Raw genomic sequence first — 21,830 nt, 5'->3', positions numbered from 1 at the left:
GAGTTGTTTCCTGTTCCCAGAACATCCAGAGTATGTCTCAATACACTGACAGGAAGAAAGTGTTTGGTGCATGGTGCTTGACTTAACCTTTGGCACTCAGCTTTGTCCCACTCACTGATCCTTTTGGCCTTGACCTTCTTGTCCCAATTTTTATTTATCATATAATCATAATCTTTTCACCCTTTTTTCTGGAAATACACTTAGAAAAAAAAAAAATAGAAAACAAGTTTATCTCCCAGATTACTGTCTGTCCCCTTATGAACCTTAATATGATTACTTCAGCAGTGTACTACTTGCTTCAGCCCATCATCATCACAACTGAATCCTGTTGCTTTGTGCTGTTTCCCTTGAGTTCACTGCAAATCTGTTATTATGCCCATGAAGCTAATTGCCCAGTGGATGAGGTCCCTGGTGTGCAAAGGTCCCCCATTTAAAGTTGTGTGTGTTCAGCACACATTTCTGATGATGGTTCACATGTTCCTGATTAGAAGGAGAGAACAAACGCACAGCAAACAATAGAGCTGTTCAAAACTTCTCTATAGATGTAACCCATGTGGGTATCAAACCTATCTAGCACCACAGGGTAGTGGCTCAGAGAAATGTGAAGAATCTGATTCTGACTGCTGGCGTGGAAAGACATGGAAAATCACAGCTCACAGCCAAATAAGTCATAGAAACTGAGTACGGCTGCATTTGACATTTGGGAACATTTAAGTTGTGACAGTGAATAAGTGAATATTGAATATATATGAATATTACGAGTCTAAACTTGGGTGATGGAATTTGCTAGTATTTATTTACCTCCGGTCCTGATTCTTATGGATTAATAATAAGAAGAATTAAGACATCAGACAGGGTAGACAGGAGTGAGGTAACAGAACAGGGCATGGAGAGAAATGGTGGGTAATTGGGTATTTCCACTTCATGCTTAATACTTCTACTCCACTGCAATTCAGAAGCAAAATGTTAATTTGCTAGTCAATTTGCAGATGTAGTTTACTAACATAATTGGTAAATAATATATAATCAAAGAAAAACAAAATATGATACAATATTAGAGATAAAAAAAAAAAACCTTCTTGATCCCTAAGAGGAAACAACACATTGATGGATCAATAATTACAATCCAATAATATAATATACATTATTCTGAAATATGGCATTCTATGAGAGCTTTTACATTTTGGACTTTAAGTATATTTGGATTCTAATACTTTTGCACCTTATAAATTTAACATAAACATAAATTTAAACATAGGACATTTACTTGTAACAGAGTATGTCTACTTTTACTTAAATACAAGATGTCTTCTTTCATCTCTGGCAGGGTGAGGATGATGATGGTCACTTCACTGTGCTTGCAGACAAGTGTCAGGGGGCAGCATAGAATAAGTGTTCATATGTTCATTTTATCACTTTGAGTGGGATTACACAATAAGGCACACAAAGGTGTTAGGGATTTATTTTGATTCCTGAGTACAAAAAGATTGACTATAAGCTGACAAAAGTTGGTTTCTCTTCTGTCTGTGAGGTACCACTGTAATGGAGAGCCGTACTTCAGTTTAACTTGGATGACTGGAAGTTTTCCTGTTGTAGGAAGTTTACATTTAACTGGATGTCCATTCATCTTCTCTCCTGTGGAACCTTCTTGTCTGCTTCCAGTCTTCAAGACCTCACATATGAACTGCTGTTTTTACAGTGGACACCAACCCAGAATGCATCTGTCATCAGCCTGGCAACTGGAACTGGGCTATGTGCTGCATGTTTCCATAATTTATGAACCAAAGCTGGAGAGCAGGCTTCATATCAAGTGAGATAAAGCTGAGTTTAGGACTTAAACTCACAAATCTAGACTTTTTCTACGTTTGTTGCACCGTATTTGCTGTGTTTGTGTCAGCTCTTGTTTAAGGCCTTGTTCAGTGTCAGGGCACTGCTGCCAATGTAAATCACCAAAACACTTCTGATCCCATTGTTGAGGTTTGCTGCTATCACTGGCTGGAGTCCTCCAAGCCACATCTAAGAAAAGATAAGATTTATCACTGAAGAGCAGTGCATAGCCTAGCCAAGCTGACTTTCACACACTGAAACTGAAACACACTCTCACATACACATACAGTAAACTGAATCTTTGCATTGCGGTTATGGTGGTTTCACGTGATGTGTCGCTGTACCACACAGGCCTCACTCTGATTCTTCCTGGTGCGATTTGTTCCAGCTGTGGTTGAGGTCTGCTAAATACACAGTTCTGTGTGAACTCTCGGTAATGTGTCAGTACAACCTGACCTGTCTACCTCAGACGTGTGTGTGAATATGTGTTCAGTCTTGCTCAGAACCGGTTTGCATGCAGGTGTTTTCCTGTGCGCTCTAGGAATCACTTTAAAACTTTTCACAGGAAGATAAAGATTCAAGCTTGTTTCCTTCAGCACCACATTTAGGGCAGATTACCTATGCACTTAATTTTCGTCAAGTTATTTAAAAAAGCACAGACGTGTACAGTTGCCGTGTGGTTAGGTGCCCACAGATATATATAAACACACACCTGCTGCTGAGTGAAATCACAAGCAGATGGATTAGGCATCTACTGTACCATGGCAGAGGTCTGATGCACCCGGATGTGAACCCAGCCCAGCCCTGTAATTACTATCAGGCACACATGGACATGTACTGACTGGGACAGGGGAACACATGGGAGACATTAGCACTGCAAATATGGCCACACACATGTAAAGTGCGAAATGACTTGAATATATATTAACACAGACATGATGATGCTTTACTTATGTTGATTTATTAACCAGTCTGCGGTGTAAGAAAACTTTGTGGTTCTTGTCTCTTCCCATTTCGACCCTGAGAAGCTCACTTAACTCGTAAACAAGAACCAAGTGTCCCACTTAACTGCACAATATCGCTCATAGAAATGTAGAAGGAAGCATGATATACAGAAACTCTCTCTCTCTAACTTACATGAATGCATATGTTTCTATAGCCGCACATGACTTCCAGTTTCAATCAACACAGGGAAATTAAATGCATGTCATACAAACTAACAATTATTTTCATTGTTGTTTAAGCCTTTTTATTTTTTTTTTGGGGGGGGGGGGGGGGGTATTCATGTGATTTATAAAATGTCAAAAAAAGTGAAAAAATGCATTATTAGTTTTGTCTGATGATCAGTTCAAAACCCAAACTGAAAAAAAGAAGCAAATTCTCATACTCACACCTAAAATAAAACTATTTTATTTATTTTTTTTATTTAGCAAAAGAATTTCTTTTTGTTAATTGTTATCTAATCGGTTGTTTCAGCTCTTACCTATTCTTTACAAATTCATATGTTTACACCTCAGTTTTCCATATAATTTTATGCTTTGCCTTTCTTGAGAAGAAAACCAAGGTTGAGTAAGAACTATTCACTTGACAAATGAAGTGTGGGGGAAACAAAACACCCTTCAGCTGTGGAAGATTTTTGGGAGAGTTTAGAGCCAGAAAAACACCAAATCCAATACAACTACTTTGAAAATAATTAATTCCTACATATATTTTTGAGGGGGAAAATGACCACATGAAATATTCACATTTCACTTTTTTACTGGGTTACATACCACAAAATTATGGAGATTTAGTGGACAAGGTCAAAAACAAACAAACAAAAAGACAAAACAAAACATACCATAATCCAGTGCAGCAACAAGACAAGTCGTGTTTTGAATAAGACCTAAGAAGCAACTGGTTCATCTGAGGCAAGAAGCACAATGTAGTATACTTTGAATGCGAGGAAAACACATCCACCCTCACAAAATTCCTTGTAAAATGATTTCATCCTTGAGACATTTGTCAGGGTCTATGCAGCTGATGAAGGCCATACGGACTAAAAACCCCTTCATCGTGGCAAAGCAAACCATATGCAGGAGATAACAGATGAAACCCAACTCCATACTCCGTGTCCAAGTGTACCACAGTATGATTTAGGATCAATTCAGGAGCGTATGATTCTCTTGAGATAAGATAATATGTCCGTTTAACACAATCAGTTGCATAGGAAGCTGTGACTACTTTCATTTATGCTTTTGGCCATAAAAGAGAAAAACAACGCATAAATAATTGTTATCGGTTACAAGCAATTTCAAAATAAAGTCGACCCTTGAAGATGATGATATGGATCAGTGTTTTCACTTTGTGTCAATGTTATTGGTTCTTTGATTGTTGTAACTGGTATATTAATCAGGACAGATGGATTGGTACACCCCTATAGTCTTCTTTTACCTCACTTACCCATTTATGCACATAAACAGTCAGGGTTTTGTGGAACCAAATTCCTACAAAAAGTCTCTGTAAAGCAAGCTTCATCATACTTTGCACATGTAACCTAAACACGCAATGTTTTCTCTTTAAATCTTGCCCCACTTGTTATGCTACTGTGAGAATGCAAAGCAGCACAGAGCAGCAGCGTTAACATCACACCAACACACTCTCTGGGATTCGCACTTCCCTTCATACACCCTATAAATCTCGGTAGCCCTTACATACAGAGAAGCAGGGTACCTCGTATAAGTTCACGCTCACACATGAAGGCTTGCCTAAAGTTAATATGTACAACCTTGCCACCCACTAAATCCTGTGCGTTTGGTGTGATTACCATCTAACTTTCCCTAAATTATGATGTGCAGAAAACACCGCCATGCACATCCATATGTGATAAAACTTGTTGAGTATTACTCAAATAAACAGAAGATGGAGGGCGAAGACGGACAAGGTTTACATTCTTCTCTGCAGCTCAACCTTACAGTCACAACATTGTGTGAATGTATCAGCTCATTTCCCACCATAGGTGATTCATCAGCAGCTTGATAGTTTATTTGACTTGTTCCGACTCCTATCTGTCAACCTTTATATCAGCTACCCAGAGAAAAACCAACAAAGAAAATGTTGTGTCTGCTGGCTACCTGATCACAGCTCTGCACACTGCAGGTCTTCTACTAATTAAACAACAAGTAAAGATCTAGTTCTCACTGTGACACCCTTTCCATTTAATTAATACTCTTTAAATTCAAGTCCTCTGTGTCTCTGGAGAGGTTCCAAAAAAGGTGACCCATATTCACTGGTTATGCAAATAAAATGGACGAGTCTCCATCTTTCTACACTTTCTGAGCCAAGGGTGACAGCAATATCCATCCTTATATAGATATCTCTGTTTACACAAATAACACTGTTTGGAAAGATTGCTGACCTTTGCTCAGGCAGTGCAGTGCAAAGCAGAGAGGATATTTTAATTAAGTCCTTCATTTATTATTGCTAGACACTGGAAATAAACTTCCCCTGAGATCCGACTTGGCACTGCTCACATTTGTGACATCCATGAGTTGCAGGCTTTCCAAACCATTGAAAAAAAAAAGTTAAACGGGGATAAATGTTTTGTATAGGAGCAGAAGATTTGAGATTTGAGGTGTTTGACTGGATCTTGCCATTCTGCAAGGTCAGGCCAAATTGCACCGATTGGAACAAAAAACTTCAACACTGAACTTTCTTATTCCTTTTATGATATACACATTTTACCGGTTCCCAAGCAGATTGTGCTAAACACAGATACAATGGGTTACACTTACAAATCCGGTGCAGCCCATTTTCATTGAACTGGGGTTGTTCAATCAGTTCCTCGAAGGTTAAAATAAGTGGTTTCCTGGCGCCATCTAGAGGAAAGAGCCGCTGCCACTCTGAACCCACAGGGGGCGCTGTCCAACAAGTTAATCATTGAACCAACGGCACCGGAAACCCGGAAGCTTGGCCAGCAAGATGACATAAACCAACCCGGTGATGTTGTGTAACAGCTCAGCTTGTAAGTAACTTCTGTCATTGTCGCTTCGATACCCAGTTTAATGTAAGGCAAGGTCCTTAACTGTCTGTTGTATGGATTTATATTTGTTGGGAGTTTAATTTAAGCCGAACTGGACTGCTGCTGCTGTCTGAAACAGCCGATGATGTACGGTTTGATTTTAGCATAGCAGGCTAGCCTAGCCACGAAAACAATAGAAGGCTGTGAGAGATTTCAGTGTTTCTGACTCAATTTTATGTGACTGTTGTAAGTTAACAGTAACCATATAACTGGCTGCTTCCTATAGTATGTTGTTTAGATTAGGATAGGTATATTCTATAGATAGAAATATTCCATTTCCCCTTTTTAAGCTTATTCAGGCACATAATTGTGCTTGATGTCAGCTTTGTTACGTTAGTGCTGGTTAAACTAACCAAACTAAAACTAAACTAACTAACAAGCTGGCGTTAACTGCCTAACATTTAGTAATCTCACAGTCAGTGTATCCCCTTTTGATGCAAGTTAACCCACAACAGCAGTATATTTAGTAATATGCTTTGTTAAAGTTTTTATATTTTATATTTAGTAATATGCCTTGTTAAAGTTTTGAGAAAAGACTTGGGTGCTTGAGACTACATCTGTTTTACATGAGAATAACTCTGAGTCTGTTTGCAGCTGCATCACTATGCCTGTAGAGGCTACAGAGAACCAGGTGCCCTCCTCACTCGCCAGCCCCGTCAGTGCTGCCCTTACACCAGGAGGGTCAGAGGAGGATGGAGCTGAAGGGGGCTCAGCAGCCTGCTCTTTCCATGTAAACACTCAAGGCTCTGAGGCTGCTGCTGCCTATCCTGCCAACATTGGACCCGAGGAGGGATCCAGTGGTGAGCTATGCAAATCTTACGCCTAAAGAGAACGTGGACAAACACCATTAATAGCTTTGATCTAACACACAGACTCAGTGCTGGTGATGTCATTCTTACATGTATTGTCGTCTGGCGTGATACAGGTGGTAAGAGGTCTGGAGCCTTGCTTCAGATCAACCGGCAGCGTATCCAAGCAGCATCTGCCAGTTCTGGAGCTGATGAACTTCAGGGTCTTGGTGTGGCTGTGTATGACCAGGATGTCCTTGAGCAAGGTGTCCTGCAGCAAGTGGATGAGGCAATCCACGAGGCCAGTCAGGCTGCTGCTAAAGCTGAAGCCGAGAAGGAATATCAGTCTGTGCTCGATGATGTCAGGTAAAGGACAATAACTTCAATAATAATAATTTCCTCTTGGCATTTTGTTTTGCATTGAAGTGTTCCTGTAAATGTCCTTCCATCTAAGTTTTAGTAATTTGTACTGATATCAGTATCATATAATTAATATATATTAATGGTAGGGCTGACAAAACGTTAATGCATTAGGGCTGTGCAAGTTAACACGATCATTAATTAATGCCGACAATTGTTATTTTTTATCGCGCATTACGCAATTTTTTAGTGAGCAAGTGAGCAACGGACTTTAGACATAATTATTATAATAAAAATAACTGCGCAATAAAATTATTGTCCCATGCTCTGTTAATACGTTAATGTTTTGACAGCCCTAATTTATGGTTGATGAAATGTTACAATAGCCCCATATTTTTTAATTATGTTTGTTTCAGGTCTGTTACAGCGTCTCTGAAACATATCAACAAGATTATTGAGCAGCTGACTCCTTATGCTGCCTCCAGCAAAGATATCAGTAGGAAGATCGAATCTGTCAAAAGACAGAAAGAAAATAAGGTAAAATATTAAATATGGAAAACCCATAAGTTAAAATATATGAGTTACTTAATTACCTTATATTTATCATAACATTGATGATGATTTTGGTGATAATGCAATTATTTTTTTTTAATTCAGGAAAAACAGCTTAAGAAAGTTAGAGCCAAACAGAAGCGACTTCAGGCCATTCTGGGAGGAGAGGACATCCAAAGGGTGGAAGCTGAGTTTCTGGCAGAGGAAAATGGAGAGGAAGGTGAGAGATATCTTTTATTTTAACCTGTGAGTCCTTTATATTGTGTTTGACCAAAAGCATTATTTACTTGTTGATCATTAAAGTAGCTCTGGTAGATCATGTGGAACCAGGGTCATGTTTGGCACTTCCCAGAGTGTTGGAAAAGAATGAAGTAATAGAAACAGTGCAAGACACTTTTAGCAGTTACAGTTATTACTGTCAGAAGGCTGTTCTGTGGCATATCTTGTTTGAGAAATTGATGAACCTCAAGGATTAAGATGGGAAATACATATTGATGGTTAGAAAACACTCCACAGTGCAGTGATGGTTGCATGTACATGTTTTTAACACACCAGCACAAATATGTGAAAATTTGTTGAAAGATATTAACAGGAAAATCTCTGAGGAGTTTTCTTGTAAATAAAAACAACTATGTTTACATTTAGTGTCTCACATCAAAATGTAAAGAAGTGCAAACTTTAGGCCTACTATGTGTGGTCAATTTATTTCTTTTCTCATGAAAGACAGGCAGAAACCTGCTTGAACTCATGTATCTTTTGCCATTTGAAACATTGCTCATTAGTCTAGTAGTGGTTAAAAATGTCCAGGGCACCTTTTAAGACCTGATACTCTGCAGTTCTGTATTAACCCTACCTGGTGTTTGTTTGTTGTTCCAGAAGCTGGACCATCCACACTGGGCAGCATGCTCATGCCCTCTCAGGAGACCGAGTGGGAGGAGCTTATACGGACGGGTCACATGACTCCTTTTGGAACACGAATTCCACAGAAGGAGGTAAAGAAGGAACCTCGAAAAGTGATGCTTGCTGAGAACTCAGCCTTTGACCAGTACTTGGCGGACCAGGCCAAATTGGCTACTGAGAGGAAGAGAGTCCCTCTTTTAAAGAAGAAAAGGAACTCTGGGCTCAGCCCTGATGAGGAGGCCAGGGGAAAAACTAATAGACGTAGTACCTCTTCCAAGGACAAAAAAATGAAGAAGCGCATGCGAAAGCTCCAGATAACGGCACTGAAGGCCCATCCTAAGGCTCGGCCCAAAGCTGAGCCGCAGGCCCCGAAGCCAAGGAGGAAGTACACTGAGGGAGAGGAGATGGACAGTGAGGGGTCAGAATACCTGCCTAGTGATGAAGGCATAGATCCTGACCAAGAGCTAAGAGAAGCCATGGAGGAGGGCTTTGGAGAGGACGATGAAGAGGAGTATGAAATAAAGCAATACAAGAGAAAAACTGAAACGAAAGTGATGAAGAAGGTAAAGAAAAAAGAGGAGAGTGAAGAAGAATACTGCCCCGAGAGTTCAGATGAAGAGGAGGATGAGAAGGGCAAAGACAAGAAATGCAAAGATGATGGAGACGTGGTGTACTACAGACAGCGAATAAGGTACGATCATGTATTTGTTACCGTAAATTTCTAAAAGTTTGTTGTGGTTATGGTTGGATGCAGAGGTGCGAAAAAAGTTTTCATCAGCAAGCCTTTACATCAGCGCCTGTAAATGACATGTTCAACAAACAGCAGATTGAGCTTTTAACTTTGCATCACATTTGCAATGGCACTGGTGCAAATGTGCTATTGTTGTTCCCTTTAGTTAAGGAGGAAAGCAGTCGGTGTCTGCTGGCTCCATAGTGCAGAACGAGAGTTAATCCCAGATGAGATTGGCAGCTGTTTCTTGACTAAGCAAATTCACTCCCTGCTCTTCTTCTCTCTCTGCTCTCACACTGGCCTAATTATCCTCCTGCACATGGTTTTATACACTCACTCACTCTAATGCTCAAATTAATGGAAGAGCAGCCCTAATGAGATTTCATATTTATAGCTGCCAAATAAATTGTGTTGGCATGTGTCCTTTTTCTACACTGCACTGATTGAATGTCAATTCAACAGCATAGACATGGCATGGATGGTGGGGCTAGCTTATATGAGGAATGATATTATTAGAGCACGCTGTATTTGTAGTCGGGTTGGGGGGTGGAACAGGGGCAGAAAAGTGTAATTAACTGAACCAATGCTTAGTCTTGACTTAATTAGAGAGTATGGTCTCCCAGGCCCAGCTAAAGGACCGGTTTTGTGGCAGGGTGACAGGACCAGGCCCAAATGAAGATGGATTCTTATCCTCTCCACCTCACACCTTTCTGGGGAACTTGCACTGCTAATTGTCTGTATCAATCTTCATTTGCTGCGCGACGACTGTGCCTCTAACTGCCCTCTCTACTGCACCATTAAAACTCTTCTCCTTTACATTTCCCTTTTTGCTGAAGATGTTCACCGCTCAAGGGAAATACCCACAACTCAAAACATTTGCTATCCATACACCTGTGTAGACAAGTCTTTTAATAGATTACTGAGTGCCAGAGGTGCAAGTGCTTACCCTGTTTGCATGTAGCTACACCTGTCCCAGTATGTATGGGTTGGCAGGGTACACACTGGGTAGGTCACCCTTTTTCATCACTGAGCTAAAACCTGTGAACAGAGAAATCCAACACGAAACAGAAATAACTCAAAATGTCTCACTCTTTTCGAGCCATTACTAAATTATTTAAATCTTGGTTTTATTACACAATATTAAACACAATGTTAGTATTTTAGTCTTGAACGCAGTGAAGTGTTAGACGTGCTTAAGTTTCTTTAATATGTACTGGCTCTCTGACTAGGAGATGGAAGCGACAGCGCCTTCGAGAAAGGGAGGCAAAGAGAGAAAGAGGTGAGGAGCTTACAGATGACAGTGATGAAGAATTTGATGAAGGCTTCAAAGTACCTGGTTTCCTCTGGAAAAAACTTTTCAAGTAAGTGTGAAAGAGTTATCTCAATACAAATGTCTATGATTGTCAGCTAAGCAAGCGATAGCATTTGACTAATTGCTGTAAAACAATTAGTGCATGAAACAGTTGGTTTTTTTTTTGTCATATTGTTTTTTTTTGTCATGTTAACCTCTACATGCTATTGTGTCTGTACAGAACTTATCATATGCTATTTGGCCTGCCTTGTCTTTCTGAAAACACCATATTTGTACAGTTTACTACAAATAATGGGCTTTTTTTCATGGTTTTAATGAAACTTTAGTAAATCTTGGGAAACAGGTAATTTGCCCTGACGCTTACTGGCACACACAATTGAACCGGTAATGCACAGGCGTTTTCAGTTTTTGCATACATGTTTATGACATTGTCAGGTACCAGCAGATAGGTGTGCGGTGGATGTGGGAACTCCACTGTCAGCAGGCAGGCGGCATCCTGGGAGATGAGATGGGATTGGGAAAAACCATCCAGGTCATCAGCTTTCTGGCTGGACTGAGCTACAGCAAACTGAGGACCAGAGGATCCAACTACAGGTACACACAAGCACACACACACAGACAAACTAACTGTGGCCAGAGACTGTGTGTCTGTATGGTATGAATATTTGATTAGGGGGATTTCTGCTTGAGAGTGTTCATCTGAATTATTAAACATGTTTCAATTATCAGACTCTTCACTTTCTTAGTGCAGACATCAGAGAAAACACTGACACTATGTTTGTGTGTGTGTGTGTGTGTGAGAGAGAGAGAGAGAACAGGGTGTGTTAGGGTAAAGTGCATACCCTCATTTCTTAAAATGAATTTTGGACCCATGAAGTGGGTGTGGAGCAGGTGTGGGACAGAACATCAAACACTGGAAAGCATAATCCGGTTTTACTGCACAAACAACACTCACGCATTTAAGGAGGAGGAGCTTCCCTGATGGTCAATACTCTGTCTACTATAGACGCCCACAAATTGATTGCTTGCAAACTCAATTATGGCCAAGTATCAATACTTCCACCAGGCAGAGGTTCATACCAGCCCATTAGTGTATCTTTGTGTGTGTGTTTGTGCGTGTGTGACTGAGCTCTTGTAAATCTTCACACGGGAGCTGAGGTCATGTCCGCGCACCTCCTTTGATTCATTTATAAGGTGCAGAGAGCAAATGTGTCATCATACTTGGATGCTCACCTCCCTCTGTTTTACTTATGCCTAAATGTGTTAGACACACAATATGTGTGTGTACCCACATATTGGGTAAAAGCCTTTATTTTCTATAATTTGTTATAGAAATAGTGAATGGAATTTGCTGAGGTAATCCAAAGTTAAATGACCGAGAGTTCCCTTATTACCCATCGTAATCGCAGCTTTGAGATTAAAGATCTCTGTACTGTGTGTTTCCTTCTAGGTATGTTGGTCTGGGTCCGACGATCATTGTGTGCCCAGCTACAGTCATGCACCAGTGGGTAAAGGAGTTTCATACCTGGTGGCCTCCTTTCAGAGTGGCTGTACTACACGAAACAGGCTCTTTTACCAGCAACAGGGTAATTGTTTGTTTGTCTGTTTTGGATTTTCATATTCGTAATTCAGTTAGAAAGTTTTCTACAGGGTGATTTTTCCTCTGGGGGGCACTAGAGGTCTGTTTACGCAGCATTTTCTCCTAACCTTCTCCCCTCTCTCCTCAAACCACATTAAAGAAGATGTCCTACTTCAGTGCTCAAACTACCTGAGGTGGTCAGGAATTGCACTGATGAAAACCTGTGTTGGTCTATGTTTTTTTCTCTCTCTCTCTACAGGAAAAGCTTATTGCAGAGATATCATCATGTCATGGCATCCTGATAACCTCATATTCAGCTGTGAGGAACATGCAAGATGCCTTACAGCGCTGGGACTGGCACTACATTATACTGGATGAGGGCCATAAGATCAGGAATCCAAATGCTGGAATTACCACTGCCTGCAAACAGGTACACACTAATTTTAACCACAACACCTGCAGCATCTATTCCAGATGAACACATTCAAACAACTTTTGAGAGTTGAAAAAAAATAATACACACCCTTTCATTTGTGTCTACATTCTTACGCACCATCAGCACTTATGTTCCTTCCTTTTAAGAAGCTATTTGCTTCCGTTTATTTTTGCAACATCAAACGTGTTGGAACATCGCATCGATCTTCAGGAATATATAACATACACTCCGTCTTCCCTCTTTAGTTTCGCACTCCTCACAGGTTCATCCTGTCAGGCTCTCCCATGCAGAACAATTTGAAGGAGCTGTGGTCTCTGTTTGACTTTATCTTCCCTGGCAAGCTGGGAAGTTTGCCTGTCTTCATGGAGCAGTTTTCTGTGCCGATCACCATGGGGGGATACAGCAATGCCTCACCTGTACAGGTACTGCAACACACACAGAGGCACAGTTAGTTTTTTTTTCAGTTCTGCTCCTTAATTCTTCTACTCATTGTTGAACTAAGAAGGGTAGCAGTGCAAAAACTCCAGCGCAAAAACCATCAAGAAATGCCACCCTGACACATTTTCAAAAGATGAGAGCGAAACAGAAACCAGGTGTAAAGACTGACCATGTGTTTTATTGTGTATTTGAAATTGTACATGTTTATTTAATTTGAACAGTTTCATTTAAAGTTAGACCAAAGTAAGTTTTTGAAGTCATAAGTCTTATTTCCATTGTGGTTCGATGTGAATGTGGAAGTAAGAAAAATGATGTGTGATATACAATTAGTAAGAAGTCAATTAATTCAGAAACCTATCAATAAACCTATAGTCGTAGCATAGGGTGGAAGTGATGAGGGGCTAAAGTGTCACTTGACAACACTAGTCACATGCATGCATGTGTGCGTAGTTTTGAAGAGCTAGATCGTAGCAAGGCTAAAGGAGAGATAGTGGAGCAATGGAGCCATTAAGTGCAGTGCAGGATAATGTAGGTCCATGCAAAGGAACTTCAGTACATCCCTAGTGTGTGAGGGAGAGAGAGACTCTAAAGTGGAGAGCCAGTGAGCTAAATTGTAGCCCTTTGTCATTAGTGTTCAGTCGTTAATAACCCACTGACTGTATGGATTTAATTATTTAAGCTTGCTATTGATGCTTCTTCCGCTGTCGATAATAAAAACCTTTACTAATTATTAATGTTATTAAATGGTCAGAGAGGGCTAAGCTCTGCTGCCTTATCCTCTTCTCAAAATTCTCAGAGCAGCATAGCAGGCCCTCGGCTGATGTTCAAGTTTACTTGGAAGCAGATGTATGTAAAAATATATGCTGAGGAGCATGTGGATGTTGGATCCATTACTGAAGCTTGCATTTGCTCTCCCATGTGAATCAGCTCAGCAGCTTGAGCAGGGATCCCTAGTTCATCTGCTACTCTGCTCTTCTTCTCTTCCACTCTGACCTCTATGGGGCCCTAAATCTCACCATGTTATTGTCCCCTCCAGCTTTGCAGAGTGTGTCTTTGATCCCTCAGTGGACCCCCAGTGAGTTAATGTTTAAACGGCTAACTGGCCCTCAGCACTGACTCGATGAGGGCTAGGAGCACATTTGCAGTGGGGCTCCTAGTGCGGGGTGGGACTGAGTGTTTCTCAAGCTCTTCTCTCTGTTTCCAGTGGAGCTGGTCAGTAGTATATGTAGTGGTAGATGAAAGAGGAGGGTTAAGTCCCTCGAGACCAACAGCACTCTGATCAATGTTTAATGGCTTGTGCTGCTGAGAGGGACAGCAACATGAGGGAAGCGATGAGAGAGGGCGGAAGAGAGGCTAAACGGCGATCTTGCCTCAGGAAACATCCACACTGACAGGTGGTGATGTGGTTGTTTGACACATTGAGCTGAAAGCTGCTTTTGTTTTATGGCAGTAAATTTGTGCTAAAAGCTTTAATTGTTGTTGTTTTCCAGGTCCAGACGGCGTTTAAGTGCGCAAGCGTGCTGAGGGACACCATAAATCCTTACCTGCTCAGAAGAATGAAGGCAGATGTCAAGGCCAACCTCTCCTTACCTGACAAAAATGAACAGGTATTCATCATACTCCGAAGACATTTGACCCTGTTCTGTCTAAGTATTGAACAGCATCTCATGCCTTGATCTCTTAACTGGGGAGGTGTTTATCTGATCTGATGTGACTGTATGTGCCACGTCTAAGGACTATTTGATGAATGTGCATGGCCCTTGTCAGGTGAAGCCAGCTAATAAAGTCCTAGTAAAGTAAAAGGAGCAGGTATTCATTAAGGTGGCTGGTCCCTGGTCTGTCCTCGCGGCTGATGCTGGTTGACTCCTCAGTCCCCTTCAGCTCATTAAGTCAGTCCCTCAGGACAGCAGTGGCTCCAAAAAAACACTCTGCTTCCCTCTAATTTCTCTTCTCACGCACTGCACTTCATCAAGGGGTTTTAAAGCGGATGTTCACTGCTCATTACACACTCTTACACTGCCCTGTGTGTGTGTGTGTGTGTGTGTGTGTTTGTTTGTTTGTTGGTAGGTTCTGTTTTGCAGATTAACAGAGGAACAGCGGCAGGTGTATCAGAACTTCTTGGATTCCAAAGAGGTCTACCAGATACTAAATGGGGACATGCAGGTAAGCATGGCTTTAATAATTAAAATGGATGTGTTTTTTTTTTTGTTTTTTTGTTGGTTTTTTTTTTTAAGTTTTGTTCTTTTGGGCTCTTTGTGTTGGGCCAAACTGTATTACAAGGACAAGGGGGGCATAACTTTCAGTGAGGAGAAGAATTCCAGGAACAAGACTTTCCTTATTCATTATTTAACCTTCCGCCTGATGAATATCAGTTCGCCTAACTCGCTGACAGACATTTTTTTTTTAATTCACTTCTGTACACTTAAAGAACAACACGCTGAAGGGGCATCAGCTGCATTAAACTTTTTTGCCATGTAAATTTGTTAAACTCCATACAGACTTTGGTATTCTTTAAGATGCTCTCTTTCAAGATGTTTGTCTTCTCGCATTAGCCAGACTCTGGAGAGAGAGAGACTTGACCATTTATCACCACTGACCAAATGGACGTGGTTTGTGAGGCAGGGTGACCACAGCACATTGTGCATACACACGTGCACACACACACACACACACACACACACATGCTCTTATAGACATATTCAATGGTCACTCTCAGTCCATTAACCACCATTACTAATGCAGTGACCGTTGGGCCCTCATCAAGAAACGCTGCCTTTAATGTCCGTAAATAAATTATGTAACTCACTTCTGCAGACTAAAGTAAAGGTGTTTATTTGTTTAAAAGTGCAAAGCTGTAAAATGCAGTGAAATCTACCAACATTTTAGGTCAGTTTTGTCACCTGTGACCAGTTTGATGTGAATGAAAGAAACAGTTTGTTTAAGAACCGTTGCTCTTTTTTTTATCTACTGTTCAGGTATTCTCAGGTTTGATAGCATTACGGAAGATCTGTAACCACCCGGATCTGCTCTCAGGCGGCCCACGCATGTTGAGGGGAATCCCAGAGGACCAGCTAACTGAGGAAGAACACTTTGGCTTTTGGAAGCGCTCAGGAAAGCTGATAGTGGTGGAGTCACTGCTGAGGCTCTGGTTCAAACAGGGCCAAAGAGTCCTGCTCTTTACTCAGTCTAGACAGGTTAGGAGCACATTGCTTTGACTGGCTGATTCACCTCACTGATTACTTTTCCAATTAATTGTCATGATCACTTGTAAATGTTGCCCTTCTACCCACAACCCCCGTGCTTGTAAAATTACGTTTGTGTAAGTGAGCGACATGGTGAATGAGTGAGAGAGAGAGAGTGCATATGTGAGAGAGGCCCCAGCTGTTGCAGTCAATACCAATGAGATTATACCTCAGAGGGAACCTGAGACCTTCCCTGTCGGTATCTCTGTCCATGTAATATTAATCTGCTCTAATCCTTTTAGACATAATCCAAACCTCAGCCACTCTTTTGCTCTCTCTGTTCCTCAATCTGTCTTCCTTTTCTCACTGCCTCTCTGCTGACATTATCTTGTCCCTCCTTTCCAGATGTTGGACATCTTGGAGGTATTTGTTAGGGAGAATGACTACTCGTACCTGAAAATGGACGGCACTACCACAATAGGTTCCCGACAGCCTCTCATCACTCGCTACAACGAGGTAAGGATTAGTCATCCCTAATGGCTCTGAGTGTTCCCCATGAAAATCCCGTCCTTAGGGACAAAATACTTCAGTGGACCCTGCACACCCTGAGGTGGAAACACTAACTGATGACAATCTGTTGTTCAAAGCAGATGTACATTATTGTCTCTGTCAATGTATGCCTGTCTTCAGAGCAAAGAGTTTAAAATTACAGCTAATAAATAGTCATCAGATGTGATCTGATTGTCTTCAAGTGCACATCAAACTTATCAGTAATTTAGAATTGAATGTATTAAAATCTAATGCAAAGTGTGTTTTTTTTGGGGGTTTTTTTTTTTAGCAGTTTGAAATGACTGTTTTCTTCTCTGCAGGAAGAATCAAAAGCTCTTTCATTCCGTTAATGTGCGAGAACAGGACATTTTTAGAAATGAAATTTATTAATATGATTATACCTAAATGATTATCAAAGAGATTAAAATGATTTTCATTCATCAGTGACATTTTTTTCCTTTGTCATTATTTCTTACAGGACAAATCCATTTTTATATTCTTGTTGACCACTAAAGTAGGAGGTCTGGGAGTCAATCTGACTGGAGCCAACAGAGTTATCATTTATGACCCAGACTGGAACCCCAGCACGGACACACAGGTTAGACAATCACGCACACACACTCAGTAGTTCAAATGTTACTTATGAACATATTTTTTATCAAGTTAAAATGACCCAAACTTGCAGCTTTTCCCACTTCCCACCATTCTTATTTTATCTACCTTAAGCCTGAAAGCCAACCTGAATGTGTGCTTCAGATAATTTGTCCTAATTATTTGTTTCAATGTGTTGTGTTGTTCATAGGCCCGTGAGCGGGCATGGAGAATTGGTCAGAAACAGCAAGTGACGATCTACAGACTGCTGACAGCGGGGACCATAGAGGAGAAAATCTACCACAGGTCAGAGTGCAGTTCTCCTTTTTGTAAAGTTTGACCGCAGGCACTTCTGTGACATTCAATCGTAGAACTCAGTCAGAAAGATTTAAAAAATCATGCACTGTCTTGTGTGCTTTCTCTCACACGGTCTTGCATTTTGGGTGTCTTTTCATTGACTTCACATGTACATGAATGTCGGTAATAACATGACTAATTGCTCATCACCGTTGTATTGCTTCTTGCACTATCCCAGTTCTCAGTAATTGAAAAGCTTTCCTGCATTATTAAATGGCCAATCTAGGACTTCTAAACCGTTGCTCTGTTCAGGTTGTGTCTGTGAAGTGCTTTAAAAAAGCAAGATGGAAGAACTGCAGGGATTCTATTTTGGTATCTACAGTGGTGCGGTTAACTAATTTTCTCATCCATCAGCCAAACTACTCTGTGGTGACAGAGGAACACGGTTGCCTGCTGAGGCAAAATAGTAAATTACACACAAGTATCCAATTCTGTATTTTATCTGTTGTAACTCAGGCAAATTTTCAAGCAGTTCCTGACCAATCGTGTTCTGAAGGACCCCAAACAAAGACGATTCTTCAAATCTAATGACATCTATGAGCTCTTCACCCTGTCTGACCCTGATGGAAGTCAGGGAACAGAGACCAGTGCCATATTTGCAGGTATGCAGATTTTCTTTTGTTCCAAATAGCGAAACATTTTATTGTCCAGTTAGATTATTTGAATCTCTTCTAAAAATAAGAAGAATTCACTTCACAGATTTTGTTTAAATTTTTTTGCAGGTACAGGTTCTGATGTCAAGGCACCCGAGAAATCCGAGAGGCCAAGGCTATCACACACAGGAAAACACAGCAGCCGTGAACATAAACATTCAGCAAACCAGAATGAAACTGATTCAGACAGCAGACACTCCTCAACAAACATTCCTCAATTGAGAGATGGAAACAATTCTCTATGTAGTAAAATCTTTCTGGGTGGACCAAATGTCTCGACAGACAGTCTAAGCACCAACCAAAATGCCGTGGATTTAGAGCCGAATTTTTCAGCAAATACACAGCACAAAGGACAAAATAACGGAAACTGGGATACAGTCAAAAACTCAAACTCGTCTAGCTCTCACCACAGCAGGGACATAAGCTCTGCCCTGACTAGCCCACAGAAACACAGGGAAAAGAGAAAGCACTGCGACTCAGCTCACTCGGACCAACACAAACATAAGAAACGCAAACACGCCCAGGACGCTCGCTTTGAAGGCCTCCGCATCTCTCACTTGGTGAAGAAAAGGACCTATAAGAAAGAAGACCATACAACAGATGACCAGAAGAAATCAGACGACTATGTCTTGGCAAAACTCTTCAAGAAATCTGGTAGGATTTTCTCTTACCTCATCAACCTTCTCAGACATAGTTTATTTAGTAAAATAATCAGCTTCTTTACCCGTCCTCCTTGATCTTCAGGTATCCACAGTGTGATGCAGCATGACACCATAATGGAGTCCTCCAACCCCGATTATGTCCTTGTGGAGGTGGAGGCCAACAGGGTGGCCAAAGAGGCCCTGAAAGCCCTTAAAATTTCTCGCCAGCAGTGCAGGCTGCCCTTCAATAGACCTCCTCCTCCACCTGCAAGGTACACTGTCTCACACTCACTCACTGTGCTTGTTCAGAGATTCATTTATCTCATTCACAACATACGTATCTGTTTTTCCCTTGTTTGTGCTCGCAGGAAACGGTTTGGACAAAAGAAAAATTCTCTCCTGGTTGTACCTGTTCAGTCTGCCCCAACTACCAGCAAATGCAAGGTAAGAGCAGAAGTGCGGTGTAGTCAGAGCAGTTATTTTGCGCTTGTGATGCCATATTGTGTAAATTCATGTTTCTCTGTTTAGGATGCTGCTATTATAAAGAAGTCTGTGCCAAAGAAGCCTGGCTCAGGAGCTCATTTCAGTGGGGAGGGGCTGGAAAGTGAGTCAGACTCCACCCTACTCTCCTCCTCCACCCTGCTGGCCAAAATGAGAGAACGTAATTACCTCAGCCTGCCCTCCAGCCAAACAGAAGAGGCAGAGGAACAGGAGGACGACTCCAGAGCTCCAAGGACAAGCTCCTCCCCAGCCACACCCACTGAGCATGATGAGCTTTTGGTGGATCTGCGCAACTTTGTAGCATTCCAGGCCAGTGTGGACGGACAGGCCACCACCCAGGAAGTGCTCGAGTATTTCAAACCAAGACTGACTGAGCGACAGGCGCCTGTCTTCAGAGAGCTGCTCAGGAGCATCTGTGACTTCCACAGGACTTCTGGTCAGGAGGGGATCTGGAGACTGAAGGAGCATTACCGCTGAGTGAAGCTCAGACGGACCTGGGATGTATTTGCAGTAACGAAGCTATGACTGAAAAATCAGTTTTTCATGACTTTTTGTTATGTTATCTTGTATTCTGTCAAATGTTTATGTTTGTCTGGTGACCATACACAGGTCTCAATCAAAATGGATAATTATTACAGTTTGTTATCGAAGGATCATATTGTAGCAAAGCCATTTTAATTGTCCAGTGGACTATTGGTTTAGCTGATAAACTCATATGATTATCAGTTAATTATCCCTTAACAAATTCTTGAAGGGAAAGTCAGTTGCAATCTATAATTTGTTTTAGCTGCAGGGGGAACTTGTGTGCCTGTTCAAGCATTGTTGCAATTTGTTCTCTTTTGGTTCATTGTTGTTTGGTTATACTCGAATTCACTGGTCCTGTATTTGCCTGAAACTGACTCAGACTGTATCACCTTGAGTAGTGGTTTACTCAGAGACGTGTGTTGATTCAAAATGTGTACCATAACGGTCCTGTTTGTGTAAGATTTAGTAATACGCTTCTGTAAAATATAATAGGAGAGTGGTTTGTCATTTTGTAGATCCAACCAAATGGCTGTAGGTTTTAGTAGATTTTGCATTGCTGACTTTTCTAAAGTTATGTGCAATTATAGCAGGATTGGGGACTTGGGGCGCTGCAAAATAATATTCATATGAACTACCTCCAGTGTGAATACTGACAAAAAGCAAAGTTTTGTTGTTGCCATATTTCATAAAAAAAATAAAGTTTGGAATGCACTGTCTTGCATATATTGCATGCAATAAACATCTGTAAATGTTTTTCAATATTTAAACCTTGTTTGATCATTTTAAATGTAGCCTGCACAGAGACTTATTGAATTAGCCCAAAACATTACAAAAATATAGATTTTAAATTAGATGATCAGACTGTAAATAGAGTTTAAATTTCCACATTTACCACAGCGACTCTACTAAGTATGGACATTTTGACATGATTTGACATGTCGAAATGTGATCTAATTTAACATCACTGTCCTAGAAATTTCCATTAGGGAGTTTAACTTGAGTGTGGAGGTGTGGTGCTGACCAAGGTCCTGAAATGTGGTCCGATAGATTACTGGAGAAATCATCCAAGCATGAGACCGGATTTTAATACGTTGTTGAAGTTTACTTGTAAAATTGATTGTGACCAACGAAGATGAGTGTAATTTCATTTAGTCATTTAAACAAGCATCAGAGGAGGCAGCGGAAAGGCGCTGACAGGAAGCAGAGACGCGCACTGCGGGCCTGCACTCTTGTCAGAGTTGTCTAGACCAAATATTGGGATAAAGTTATCAACCGTTATTTGATTTCAATTTTCTCCACGCACCTCGCCGAGGTCATAATAACAACTTTATTTTCAGTGGTGCATAAATTAATTACGCGCATTTAATAACTAAAATATCATTATATTCCCCCTTTAATAACATAAACGCTGCACGCCAGGGAAACCCTTAATAGCGCGGGGCCTTGTAACTGGCCATTATCCGCCTGTAATGATATTACAGAACCAATTACGCGCCATTAGAAGGGATTTTCTGCACTTTATGTGGTTTAGTCCAATCCCGCACTCCTCTTCTAAATTTCAGCTGCTTCTCGAAGCCTCATTTTGCCTCCACCTCAGAGACGCATGGCGTCTGCGCTCTGTCGTCCCAGATGCGCTTTAAAACTAATTGAAAGGGTCCCGCAGCAGATCATTTATCTGAGGAAGCGAAATAAATCGCAGGACCCCTTGCTGTGAACAAAATCAAAAATTTGGCCTTGTGAGTGTTCAACATGCGCAACCCCTTGTAAAGTGGACCCCCTAACACACCCTGACGAGCAATTAACCCACCCGACAGTCAATCTAAAACCCAAAAGCAGTCATCCTCCTTTT

The 21,830-nt window shown here is 41.1% G+C and overlaps 1 protein-coding gene across 3 annotated transcripts; it reads left to right on the top strand.

Moving 5' to 3' along the window:
* The first annotated feature begins 5,703 nt into the window (after nt 1–5,703).
* Nucleotides 5,704–20,445, top strand: ercc6 (excision repair cross-complementation group 6). Of its 3 annotated transcripts, XM_046402236.1 has the most exons (23): nt 5,840–5,974; nt 6,482–6,687; nt 6,813–7,041; nt 7,452–7,572; nt 7,693–7,807; nt 8,464–9,178; nt 10,447–10,578; nt 10,965–11,123; nt 11,980–12,115; nt 12,368–12,538; nt 12,790–12,966; nt 14,473–14,589; nt 15,050–15,145; nt 15,958–16,176; nt 16,570–16,680; nt 17,192–17,311; nt 17,516–17,610; nt 18,118–18,263; nt 18,384–18,562; nt 18,611–18,968; nt 19,059–19,227; nt 19,324–19,399; nt 19,484–20,445. In XM_046402236.1, the coding sequence occupies exons 1-23, from the start codon at nt 5,970–5,972 to the stop codon at nt 19,931–19,933; spliced, it is 4,302 nt and encodes a 1,433-aa protein (XP_046258192.1). In that variant the 5' UTR covers nt 5,840–5,969; the 3' UTR covers nt 19,934–20,445. The 3 variants fall into 3 exon arrangements, with proteins under 3 accessions (XP_046258191.1, XP_046258192.1, XP_046258190.1); XM_046402235.1 differs by lacking the exon at nt 5,840–5,974 and adding an exon at nt 5,704–5,830 and having other exon boundaries at nt 18,384–18,968; XM_046402234.1 differs by having other exon boundaries at nt 18,384–18,968.
* Nucleotides 20,446–21,830: the final 1,385 nt, after the last annotated feature.

Source organism: Scatophagus argus, chromosome 10, assembly GCF_020382885.2.
Source record: "Scatophagus argus isolate fScaArg1 chromosome 10, fScaArg1.pri, whole genome shotgun sequence".
NCBI classification, from domain to species: Eukaryota; Metazoa; Chordata; class Actinopteri; family Scatophagidae; genus Scatophagus; species Scatophagus argus.
This window is presented reverse-complemented; position numbering and strand designations above follow the sequence as displayed.

Bases quoted from the DNA above. Each gene is read 5' to 3' on its own strand.
- ercc6 (XM_046402234.1), top strand. The intron at 10,579-10,964 runs GTAAGTGTGAAA...TGACATTGTCAG, and splicing joins CTCTGGAAAAAACTTTTCAA to GTACCAGCAGATAGGTGTGC. The intron at 14,590-15,049 runs GTATTCATCATA...GTTTGTTGGTAG, and splicing joins TACCTGACAAAAATGAACAG to GTTCTGTTTTGCAGATTAAC.